This window comes from Opisthocomus hoazin, chromosome 1, assembly GCF_030867145.1.
Source record: "Opisthocomus hoazin isolate bOpiHoa1 chromosome 1, bOpiHoa1.hap1, whole genome shotgun sequence".
NCBI classification, from domain to species: domain Eukaryota; kingdom Metazoa; phylum Chordata; class Aves; order Opisthocomiformes; family Opisthocomidae; genus Opisthocomus; species Opisthocomus hoazin.
This window is the reverse complement of record NC_134414.1, coordinates 37882044-37895049: the sequence shown is the minus strand read 5'-3', so window position 1 is coordinate 37895049 and position 13006 is coordinate 37882044. Positions and strand designations below refer to the sequence as shown.

General features: G+C 39.4%; 1 protein-coding gene across 1 annotated transcript in view; it reads right to left on the bottom strand.

The window, feature by feature from the left end:
- VWA8 (von Willebrand factor A domain containing 8) overlaps nucleotides 1–13006 on the bottom strand; it is a 209027-nt gene that overhangs the window by 135408 nt on the left and 60613 nt on the right. The window contains exons 14-16 of the mRNA XM_075422478.1: nucleotides 12222–12335; nucleotides 2168–2336; nucleotides 1755–1832 (exon numbers count right to left, since the gene is read on the bottom strand). Coding sequence (XP_075278593.1) covers nucleotides 1755–1832; nucleotides 2168–2336; nucleotides 12222–12335 — 361 coding nt within the window. The remainder of the gene's footprint in view (nucleotides 1–1754; nucleotides 1833–2167; nucleotides 2337–12221; nucleotides 12336–13006) is intronic.

The window sequence follows — 13006 nt, the reverse complement described above, 5'->3', positions numbered from 1 at the left end:
ATTCTATTTCCAAAAGTATCGTAAACAGTTGAAAGGTTCCCATAGAGTAACCTTTGGCAGGTAAGCAACCCTCCCAAGTCACAACGTATGGGACTGCGCTGATGGAGAATGGCAGCTGGGCACAGTAACTGAGGCAGTGTATTTCATACCTTGTACCCCCTTGATAAGTCCAGTCCCCAAGGACATGGGCATTTTAAAGTCTAAATTATATACAGCATCAAATCCTGCAGTGGAATAAATAAGCATAGAGGACAGGTCCACAGAGGAAACGCTGTATCGCACCTTCAGAATATTTGCAACTGACAGTTACACTTCTGGGAACAAATTTCCTCTTTTCTCTTAAAGTATTTTATATTGAACAACTGTAAACTCAAAATTGGGTTAGTGACAGTCTTTGTAATAAATATCTATGAGGCATCTAATTCAACAGGATCTTGATTGTGGTCTCTAGATTCTATTGTAAATCAAGCAAACAATTACAATGACGCAGATAACACCCATAGGCCAAATATTCTACAGGTATTCTTCTATTGTTAACAAAATCACTTTAAACAATGGTTAATATTGCAGGATAATCTCTGGCAGAGGCTTACTTATTTAGGCAACTCTGTAAATAGCCTGACTTACCTAAGGTACGCATTTCAGCTCTCTGCACAGGCACGCTATTCCCAACATGTCTCATGTCACTGTTGATCTACAAGAATCCTCCCTCGATCCGTAATGTGACTCACTTCTCCTCCAACATCATATACTTCATTTAGGTATTTAACAATGCTATAGACATCCACATATTTGGAAAGGATTTTTATAAGCTCTATTCAGGCATGGAATGTCTCCCAAGTATGTCAAAACCAATACACTAATACATCAGGTATAGGAAGCTAAACAGATAATAACAACAACACTGTCCTAAAGGTGCACCTAAAAGCCAACCTTTTTACTTTACTTTTTTGAAGCTCAGAAGAGCATAAGAGCCTCTCTCAGCTTCTTAGATAGTAATACTGTAAAAACTATTACCCATGTTAAAATTACGAAAACTAAGGAGAATGGATTACATTTGCATACCAGTTCAACTGCTGGATTCCAGTAAAACTGTTTTACATTTTAAAACATCCAGTGCTTTAGTTGCCATAGCGATAATTTCTTTTTCTTTTCACTACGATTTGACTGTAACTTTTTAAAGCATTCTGTGGTTACTATGTCAGCAGAACTTATTTTGCTTGACAAGACTGCTTTAATAGAATAGCCTGTAGCAGTAATACAGCCAGGAGTTCTGGAACTTTCCGTTTTCTTAGTCTTTGCTGTTGCCCATTGGCATTTTATAATGGCTAGGCAGATCCACTGCCCAAAAAGCCCCAATAACTTCAGCTATCAAAGTTCCAATGACTAAAGTGAAGTAATTGAAAAATACTTGGACGCACATGATGACATCCATACCTATTCAAAAAGCACCTCAAATATGTTTCCCTGTGAGCCATGTATCTAAACACGTTCTGCCTGACTTCTCTGGTATCTGGGCAATTTCCTAGAAGTTTTTTTTATGCAGATTCTAAAAAAGTACATCATAAATCAAAAAACTTTACAGTATGTGGTGCAGTAATTGTCAGCGATAATTTTCTGGGGCTGGTTTTCCAATCAGGCAGCCTTTGAAATAACGCTATACTTTAGCATGCTTCACCCACCCTTTGTTAAAACAAACAGTCACTGTAGAAGGAAGTAATTTTTTTAAAAAAAGAAAGAAAGAAAGGGCTCACCGTAGCATCATTTGTCTCCCGAAGCTTGTGTGTTAATGACAACAACTGCTCCACAGCAACACTGGGTACATTTGGAATCTGCTTGAAAGAGAAACAGTATTAATCTTACTGCAAGATTGCAAGTTCCATATACAGCTACACCCAGATGCAACAAGCATAAAGTTGCTGCAGTTGCTTTATGGCAAACAAAGAAGAACACGGTTTTGACAAAGAGCTTTTTTTTCCTACTACAGCATGATTTAATATCACAGTAAGAATGGTAGTTTATATCAATACCATTAAAAGATAAGCAGATTCGCTGCTTTGATAAGCTTTGAAAGTTAACTCATTTATGCTACACTGAAATAGCAAAATATTTTTTACATAGTAAATAATCATGTTCAGTAAGCGCCTAAAATATTGAATGTACTTACCGTTTCTTTAATAACTTGAATTTCTTCACTCTTGCTTAAAGATCGGACGTTATGAAAAAGAAACAGCGTCAGAAACTCTGGACCCAGCCATTGTTGCGTACTACTTCCAATGACAGGAGGTTCTGCTAAGACCACTATTCTGAAAGAAGGATGGATAGGGAAGATAGACCTGCAAAAAAAGAGTTTAAAAATGCATTACCTGGCTTAAGTAGTGAATATCAAATTTAACTTTTACAATAGACGAAAGAAAAAAAAAATTGTTGTACTGAATCATATCACAGTCTATTCGGATCATTTGCAATCCAACTTTATTTTTTTTAAAAAAAGACAAAGACTGCATAATGTGACTTGCAATTTTACTAGTTTACAATTTTTTTATGTTCAGAAGGGTGCCCAAGCCTCCTCTTCTCATCTGCAACAGGATTTGCATGCCTCAAGACGAACAAATACCAGCAACTAAGCTACAGTCCACTGCACTATATGTCTGAAATGGACACATCTCACCCGTCTGACAGACTTCTACAGGTGCTTTACCTACAGCAGGATGTCTCACAGGCAAAACACAGAAAGAACAAGGTTCAACAACGCCAAGTGCAGGGTCCTGCATCTGGGTCAGGGCAACCCCCGCTATCACTACAGGCTGGGGGATGAAGGGATTGAGAACAGCCCTGCTAAGAAGGAGTTGGGGGTACTCGTGCATGAAAAGCAGGACATGAGCCACCAACGTGCACTCGCAGCCCAGAAGGCCAACCTATCACAGAATCACAGAATCACAGAATAGTAGGGGTTGGAAGGGACCTCTGTGGGTCATCTAGTCCAACCCTCCTGCCGAAGCAGGGTCACCTACAGCAGGCTGCACAGGACCTTGTCCAGCCGGGTCTTCAAGAGAAGAAGGCTGCATCAAGAGAAGTGTGGGCAGCAGATTAAGGGAGGGGATTCTGCCCCTCTGCTCTGCTCTGGTGAGATCCCAACTAGAGTCCTGCATCCAGCTCTGGAGCCCTCAGCACAAGAAGAACATGGACCTGTTGGAGCGGGTCCAGAGGAGTGCCACAAAAAATGGTCAGAGGGCTGGAGCACCCCTCCTGTGAGGAAAGGCTGAGAGAGTTGGGGCTGTTCAGCCTGGAGAAGAGAAGGCTCCGGGAGACCTTACTGCAGCCTTCCAGTACCTGAAGGGGGCCTATAGGAAAGATGGGGAAAATCTTTTCAGCAGAGTTTGCTGTGATAGGACAAGGAGTAATGGCTTTAAATTAAGAGAGGGTAGATTTAGACTGGATATAAGGAAGCAAATATTTACAATGAGGGTGGTGAAATACTGTCACAGGTTGCCCAGAGAGGTGGTAGATGCCCCATCCCTGAAAAAATTCAAGGCCAGGTTGGACGAGGCTCTGAGCAACCTGGTCTGGTTGAAGATGTCCCTGCTCACTGCAGGGGGGTTGGGCGAAAGGTCCCTTCCAACCCAAAGCATTCTATGATCTGCTGGAGCTGCAGTAATGAGTAACTGCTTTTACTCAATTAGACTGACAGGAAGGATAACACAGCAGAAATTGGCCTAGATACCATGAATAGCTGGATTTAGTAACAGTTGAGGAACTTTCCTCTTCCTGATGCTCTTCGTCACCCTTGGAAAATCATCTAGACTCGTGGGGTGGGATTAATATGCCTAACTTCTTAATATTCCTGAAAGTTATACTTCAAAGACCAAACCAGTCACCTCACCCTTGGCTCATTTTAGAGTCAGCATGGGGAGACAGGTACCTCCACCGGCAGATTAAAGACTTACAAGAATTTAAGAAATGCCATACTGGGTCCTTCAATCCACCTGTCTCGCTACATGCTCTGTCCCCGATCGCAGCAGCTGGAGATGCTCCTTGGAGAAAGCACCTAAGCCTAGCCACTGCCAGTAGTCTGTTCCCCCTCATACTCTCCCAGAACCCACAATCATACAATCAAGGACATTGGAGGGTAGAAATCTACTTGTTTTACCCACAAATTTGTCTAATCCCATTCTGAACTTCTTCATTCTCTCTGCGTCCAGAACTTCCTGTGGCAATGGCACTCTTCATGGTTGTAAGAGGTACTTTTTATTGTTTTGGTTTTTTGTGGTTTTTTAATGTTTATGGAACCGACATGCTAGCTTCAGTCAGCGTCCCCTAAGTTCACACTGCACGATCTGGTGACTAACAGTTGCTTAGACACATGGCTATTTGATTCCACCGAAGACAATGGGAGCTTACTGGGAGAAACACAAACATCCAACTTTCAGATGCCTGTGTTAGGGCAGTAGAAGACCGCCGCCTTGGGTTTTGGTATCTTTGCCTTCTTCAAATATTTTGTCTTTCTTATCTATGCAATATTATGACCTCTTTGGACTTGGCATTCATTGGTACTCATCAATCAGCAGAACTGTATGCTCTCTAGAAGCAGCAGAAATAATAGAGAGTAACAAGGCAGATACAGAAGTCAATCATATTGTGCACAGGCCTGTTTTCAACAACTAATTTCACAGTACGCTATTAAAATAGAAGACGTTAATTTGGAAAAAGCAAGTGAAATTTAATTAGACAGTTTATATTGCTAGATATGCCTGTTATCATGTCATTTTCCTTATAAATTACTACATTTGAAATCAGAACACTTGGAGGTGAGTATTCTTCCTGTTTAAACTGAGGGGGGAAACAACGGCATAAGCAAGAACATCTGAAGACAGACTATGACCATTAAACATAAATTAACAAATCTACTGCACAGTTGGCTCATCTGTTCATTACAACAACAAACCTGTGATACAACAGAGCCATTCTAGCAGTCTCTTGTATCAAAGCAAACACAGGGGGTGGGATGAGTTATTCTCAGCTGAAAGTCATAAGCCTAGAAGCTACTCCCTGATTGATAAAAATAGTAATAGATGTCTGAAAACATCACATGAAAGAGGAACCAATGGGAATGTCACTGTCACTAAGCATAAAAGAAGGTCAGGGAACATTCGCCAACCTTATTACAGAAAAAAACGTTTCCTAGATAGGATAAACACATACACTTCCAGACTCACCTTCCCCCCTGCCCTTTACTAAGAAGAAAACAACCCTTCTCCAGAAATCCACCAAATTTGAAGGACCAATTCTGGTCCTTCTGCAATACCATTAGAAAACACAAGAAGCAGTCAGCTTTCTCTAGCAAAGGGAACACATTTCTCTTGTACCACCTCCACGTCGTTACCTAACTCAAAGAGCATGGTGGGGACAGCCAGGGAGGGCATGGGGAGAAGTGGGAGGAGAGGAGATGGAAAGTCAGGGCAAGCTGACTTGGTGATATCAGTCACAGCTACTGACGTACTCTCTAGACTTGGACATACCGCAACATCACTGCTGTAGGTTTCCAGTTTGTAAACATGAATAAAACTGTTCGGCTACTTCAAAAGCCTGTTGTTTGGACTGATGTTTGCAATGTTGAAAATGTCAAGCTAAGAGTATTATTGAAACAAATCCCACAAATGACTCAAATCCACAGTGCTCTGAAAGCTCCCAGCTTTCATCAGCAGAACTGAAGACCTTCAAAGTGGTTCCATCATATTACAGATCAAGTCTCTAAAGGAATATAATATGGAGCTCCTACACGAAGCTGTACTTTATAAAAAAGAAATCCTTGACATCTTGTGTTCTTTGCACATGAAGGCCAAGTAAGTGTATCTTGTTAAAAACTTGACACCTTTTGAATTAATGAGCCTCAAACACAGTGGGAAGATTTGGTGTTAGCTGATTAATACAAAGAGTCTCTACCCTTTTCTCTATTAAATGTTTAATGACAACACAGATAGCAGAGCACTTTCCTAATGATATGCATGTCCTTCTTTTGACATCAGTGTTTAATTCCAACCAAGGATTACTGCCACTGCTCTCGAGAGGAAGATCACAACACAGTCTGTTCAGGGTCTGTTCAGGGTGACATTAGGGAAAGATTTTCTTGTTATTGACACATGGTTCTGAGCAATTGAAGCTTCTCCTAAAAAAAAACAAATAGAAAAATGCAGAACGGTATTCCCTAATGCCACCTATCAAAACCAAACTATTTTTGGTCATCTCTTCATGATTCATTAAATCTCTTTTTCTATCAAATGTTATGAGTTGGGAATTGTTACAGTACTAGGAGCACAATGATCTATTGTTGTTTTCTTGGTGTTTTTCTTAAATTTCACCACAGTCTAAAATTAACAGATTATCTGAAAATTCACTAAACTGGAAAAAAACCCCAACAACTAAAAATGAAGTAACAACTAGAAAGTCTAAGCAATTAAAAATTCTTATTGCTTGCTAAATTCACTCCCTGCCACATTTTATATTTGTCTCATCTACTGTGTGCTCCCTTTCAACCTAATCGCATGGAAAATAATCCACTGTCTGCAAGGCATTAAAACCACCCATGCATTACTAGTGACTTCTTTTAGCTTTTGAACAATCCTATTACGTACCTACTTCTAGATTTTCCTACAATAGCTGCCTTTCTGCTCAGCACACCACGGACTTATCACCTCTGTGTGTGTGCACTTGTGTCGTGGGGGGATATCAATCCAAACAGGTTAAAACACTGCATCATAAAACAAACCAACACTTTACTGCTCATCTTGTAAAGGTTGTGTGCTACCTTTACGTTATCTGTCTCAGTGAAGTAACGGATGATTACCGATGAAATTCTATGCAGAAATCTTGGATATGCACAGTACGTGAACATACTTTTGATCTCTGAACCTGCTCAGGAAAATGAATCATACAATCATTAAATGAATAAGGAATCAGCAGCTATAATTCCCTTCTATGTAAAAGATCTTTAAGCACCATCTGTCACTTTCTCAAGGGCAGCTTTTTTTTTCCTTCTGGTCAAACTTATGAACAAAAATACTTTGTTTCCTCAAATGAGCGAGTGTCATCTTGCTGTGACTGTTTGCTAACTTAACTCCACAGCCAACTAGCACAAGTAAGAATAGAGGAAAAAGTACTCTGTGCCCACTGCTAGTTACCTTGCAGCTTATAGGCTTTCAATAGGCCAAGGAGCATCCCAAAACCTCAAAGGCAAACGTACTGCTTGCACTTGTCAGTTCTGACAGAGCTATTGAACCCAGCAGTCTGAAGACCTTCTCAGAAAAATGCAAGGAGATACGACAGATGTAAAAATGTAATGAAATACTAATGAACATATAACTCAATGACAATAATTAGCATAATTAAAAATAACAATATATTTTCTTAGCTCTTACAAAGGTAATAAAACTTTTCAATGAAGTTGTCCAAAAATATAATTTATGAGCAAGTGTTTTAACCTGCAAAACTTGAAAACAATCTGAAAGACAAACAATACTCTTTGTCGAGCACCGGTAATAACACTGTCAGTTTAAGCAAGTTCACATTCTCTACTGTAATACTGTTTACATTCATATACAGAGGCATGTGATTTCTTTTGACCTCAGTGTGATCTAAAACACCATCCCTTTTATTTAAAAAAGGAAAACCTCTTGACTTAGCAGGGTTGGGGATTAAGTGTTGGCTTGTGCAGTATTCTCCTTTTTACTCTATTACACATATGATATTTATTACTGTTGAAGCACTAAAATTTAAAGGCACTAAACTGTGAAAAAATATGAGTATTTTTCATACTATCAAGTATTTTCATATAGGAGCATGAAAGCTTAGTACAAAATCCATCTTGCTTGCCTGAAGAAGAGATCCTCTAAAACTTCTCCATTAATATCTCAAATTTTTCATTTCTTCGAAATGGGAAAAATGTTTAGGTGTGTCAAATCCTCTTACAAACACAGACTAAAAAAAAAAAGTTTACAGAAGTTTTGATCCATTGGCTAGGAGTAGTATTCCTTTTCTCTAAAATAGATTTAAATGGAAATTCTGTTTGAAAATTCCATTCACAAAGTACTGAGTCCAAGCAGTGTACTAAAAAGCATCAACAGTTGTTCTATTTCATTATGAAAGACATATTTGTATTTATGTAACTTCAACCACAGAATCACAGAATGTTCGGGGTTGGAAGGGACCTCTGTGGGTCATCTAGTCCAACGCCCCTGCCGAAGCAGGGTCACCTACAGCAGGCTGCACAGGACCTCCTCCAGGTGGGTCCTGAATATCTCCAGAGAAGGAGACTCCACAACCTCCCTGGGCAGCCTGTTCCAGTGCTCTGTCACCCTCAGAGTGAAGAAGTTCTTCCTCATGTTCAGATGGAACTTCCTATGTTTCAGTTTGTACCCATTGCCCCTTGTCCTGTTGCTGGGCACCACTGAAAAGAGTCTGGCCCCATCCTCCTTACACCCACCCTTGAGATATTTATAAACATTTATTAGGTGACCAGCACCTGGCCACCTCATTAGCGAGTCTTAAACTAAGGGAACAGAGAGCAACAGTGAGTTATTTTGTATTTATGAGTGATTAGAAGTAGCACAGAAGACAGAAACTACAACCCACACTACAAATAGACTCTACAATAAGGAACACTTACACACTGCACAGCTGACCCGAAAGGGGGGAGTATGAACTCCATGTTCTCAGTTTCTCTTACATATGGCAGTAAGGTTATCCGTTCTTCTCCGCCACAGCTGCCTTCCAGTCTCCAGCTGTTGCTTTTTCTGAAAACTTGAAGACTGCCCTGCCCTCTCCTACTCTAACAACTTCCTAACGAAGCTTTTGGTGGCTTTCTTCCGAATTCTAGTCCTTCAGACATACTCCTTTTTCTCTTTATCTTATATCTCCTCTGTTTATGACTATTTCCAGCTACTTCATTTAGGTCCTGCCTGCTCAGATGTTTAAAACCCTGTCACGCGCTTCCACTGAATCATGGATGTGCCTTTCGGCACGTTTCTTCCTCTCCCACTGTTTCGCATAAGAACTACATTAGTACATGAGATCACATAGATAACAAAAAAGTTCACAACACAACAAAAAGTTACTTTTGTAACTTTTAGTTACAAAAGTATAGTATACGTTTTATGTAATGTATTTAAACTGTGTATATTGATTCCCAATACACAAATGAGAACCACAGCCTCAGACTGAATGAGTGAGATTTGGGGTGGGGGTGGGGAAGGTCAGAATAATGCCTTGATTCAAACAAAACTTGAAACCATTCCATTGGGAACTTTCGCAGCAGATCTGGGAATGACAGCATATATTCTGCAGGCCTGGCAAAGAGCAACCATACTGAAATTACTTTAGTCAAATCCAGTAAATCAGGATAAGTAAAGCTCTCCATCTTGCTCTAACATCAGAAATGTAGCTAAAGCCACCAGCCACAGCCACTGACACACAGCAAAAGACATAATATTTCTCATCAATATGGAAAGCATCTCCCAGTCACGATTTAGAAGCAAGAATTTGCCCAGCCCATCTGCTAATAAATTCAAGGTACAACATATTCTCTATAACTTCTCTACAAGGCAATCTTCTGCAGGCAAACGGAGATGGTTAGCACCATCATGTTTTCTTAGGCTGTTATTCAATCAGCTGTTGGTACCTAGATATCATTTCATGAGAAGGTGACTGGAGAGAAGGGCTAACCACTGGAAGGCACTGAATTTGCACTGACAGGTAACTGCCGCTGAAAAGGACGAGTAGCAGGGAGGAAAGCAGTCCTAGAATCAAAGAGCAACTATTGACATTGTGTCGTGGAGCCAGTGAAAGGCAGTAAAGTTTTCAGAATATGTAAGGGACCAAAACCAGAATGATGTCCTGGAATTCCTTCAGTTCCTCCAGAGCGGACGAGAACTGCACCCTCACTACAGAGAAATGGCTCACCGATGCCAAGGAAGCCCATAGCCAAAACTGAAGAAGCTGAAGAAGCGGATACATGTTTGCTTTACTTTATCCTGGCTTCTTTTGAGTAAGTCAGTACAGTTGAATGAGGGTCAGACTGAAAGTTTCACCCTGGAGAAGGTGGGATTCTCAGCACAACAGACTTCAGTACAAAAAATTTTCACCTGTATCCAAGGTGGTCCCAAATGGTCACACTGTGCTTCCAGATGCAAGAATGCCTATATAGCAGGGTTTCCGTTTTTTTGTTTGTTTGTTTTTAAGATTAAGTACTAACCAGAAATGTATTCCTGTCTAAGACAACAGATACCCTGCATTTATGGATTAGAGGGTGAAACCTAGCTGTCAGTTGAGAACATCAATTAGGGCTTAACAACTCGCAATAAATTCTGTTCTTATTATTAAGGTGGCTAGGTAAAAGCAGTACATTGTGATCTGAAGGAAACAGAACACCTTTCTGAGGAAAGCCAAAGACTTTCAGGGCCTCCAAATTAGTCAAAAGTAATGCACAATAAGCACTGAACAGTGGAAGCAAAAAGGTTACTCAATGACACCAAACGGAAGGAAAACGCCTACAGAGGTGGCACAGTGAGAAGATGAGTCTGCAGAATAGTCATTAAGGGATGACAATGTGGACAGCTCTCGTGCTCCAAACAGATAATGCAGGTTACAAGGGAGTCCACTGCCAAAACAGCCACAGTTAGGACAAACAGGGAGACATGGAATCTAGATGTGAAGATGTAACCTGCTGAGAGAGATTTGATCAAGGAAGAGAGGCAGTATTGAAGATGAATGCACGATGAATTCTCTAGGTATTTGGAGTATATTGGCGTGAACTACAGGGTACCATGCAATAAGCAAAACAGCACAGCCACTGCCCTTCTGCCTGAAAGCACCTTGGACGCAACCATGGACACAGAGCAGGGATAAGGAGACTCACACCATGACGAGATCTAATTTGAAGCACCAAGTCCAGTGTGAAGTTGGGATGCCATCCAAGACAGACCCATTGACCTTTTTCACTTCTCTTTTCAAAGTCTGGGCTTAAAATCCTGACAAAGAGAACACTTCCCTGCTACACAGGTCTTCACTCAAATAAAACAAATGCAGGAAATACCCATCTAGTCGGGTGTACGGCCTGAGCAACATGGATACAACTTGCAACAAGTAGATTACAACATACCTACAAAAAAATAAAAATAAATGCTATGGAAGACTTAAAATGAAGTTTAGTTTGGTTTGGTGTGTTCTGTTTTTTTGGAGTTTGTTTTTTTTTTTTTTTAATACAACATTTTGTATCAAAAGGGAACCAGAAATAACAAATTAACCAGACAGTAAAAGAAAAACAGCTTTTCTAAAGGACAGATTACAAAGGAGGTAAAAAAATTTTATTCAGTGAGACAATTGAGAGAAACAGGTGGCACATCATAAATGCATCCCTACTGTAACTGAGAAGGCCTCTTCAAAAGTCTGAGCACATGCACAACCTGCAGTGCAAGTACGAGCATGGCCATTTGACATAAAACTTCAACTGGTTTTTCACAGATTAGAGCCATTTAAGAATCACAGTATGTTTATCTCCTTATATATTACTGAATATTAGATTGCATTTGTTTTGGTGTACACTCAACAATATCCCTCCCATTAACTAAAACTGCTCAGCAGTGTTTGAGTGTGTATGAAGAATAGCCATCAGTAGAGCAGTAAATGTTTCCATCTGTGGAATGTTTCTAGCAGACAAGTGGAAGTGAAGAAACAAAAAGAATAAGCATAACGGGTCCCAACCCATCCTTAGGATTTCCTGTCCCATATTAGTTGTAAATTAAACATCAGCTTTCTAGCTAATGAGGCAAAAAAAAATAACACTTTGTATTTAATTTCAATTTAGGTTTACTTTCCAACACTCTGAATAAAATGTTCCAAAATTAAGTATTACATATATTTATACCTATGCTTTTATGTACTTATAGTTTCTCTTCAATTTCCCTTCTATTAAAGTATATTGAATGTTTTCCTTTTCATGTGAGCACTCTAAACAGGACATAATTTTCTCATGCCACCAAAAGAAAAAAAGCTCAGGAGGAAACTGATATTCAAAATCTGTTTCTCTTAGTGATTAGAAGGTATCAATTTAAGAGGGAAACATTTTGCAGGATGTTTTTTTAAATCAAACAAACAAACAAACAAAGGAGATTAACCTCTTTACAGGATGAAACGCTGTTTGCATTCTATAGCCATAGCTGACACTTTACCTTTCCTGTAGTTTCTCATCAGAGATCCGTAATTCTTCTTTTAAGTTTTCATATCTATCTTCCCTTAATAATCTGGTGCCATCATAGAGAGTCAATTCTCTGTCATGTATTAGTCTGTTTGAAAATAAAGAATAAGCTTTACCTAGCCTTTGATTACTTTTCAAAATACTTCAGCTAATACTTTTTTTAAAAGCTAACTCCATCAACACAGGTCATAGTAAAAAGAAAAAGTTATACCAATTTAAGATGCATTCAGGCGTGGAGGTAAAATAACTAGCCTAAGTAAATAGCTTCAGCACAGTGTCAGTCAGTCAACTGAGTTTAAACAGATATAGTAAGAAAATGAAAAACAAAAAGTTCCATCTTAACAGTACAGTGTGCATAAATGGCATGAAATAACCATTTTGTTATAATTTTACCAAGTAATATATGTCCGTTTTGTTTCTTGAAGCAACATTCAGCTGGCTTTAATGATTAATATTCATACAGACCCAGCTTTTATTTTTTTATGCAGACGTTGATTAGATAGAACACATGCCCATGTTAGAAATAAAGTCAGAAGGCAAAACTAAACTGATTAAAAAAGGAGACAAGCATAATTCTCTCTTCTGCCCCTCTGCATATATATAACAAAAGGAGGCACAAAATGTTTTTGCTATGGTCTACTCTTAAAGCTGGTAATGTCCTATAAGTTTATGAAAGGCGGTATATGATGTAGGCACATGAAACAGCAGAAATATTTGACCTAACAGTATAGATTATTATTAAAATAGTATCTGCTATTA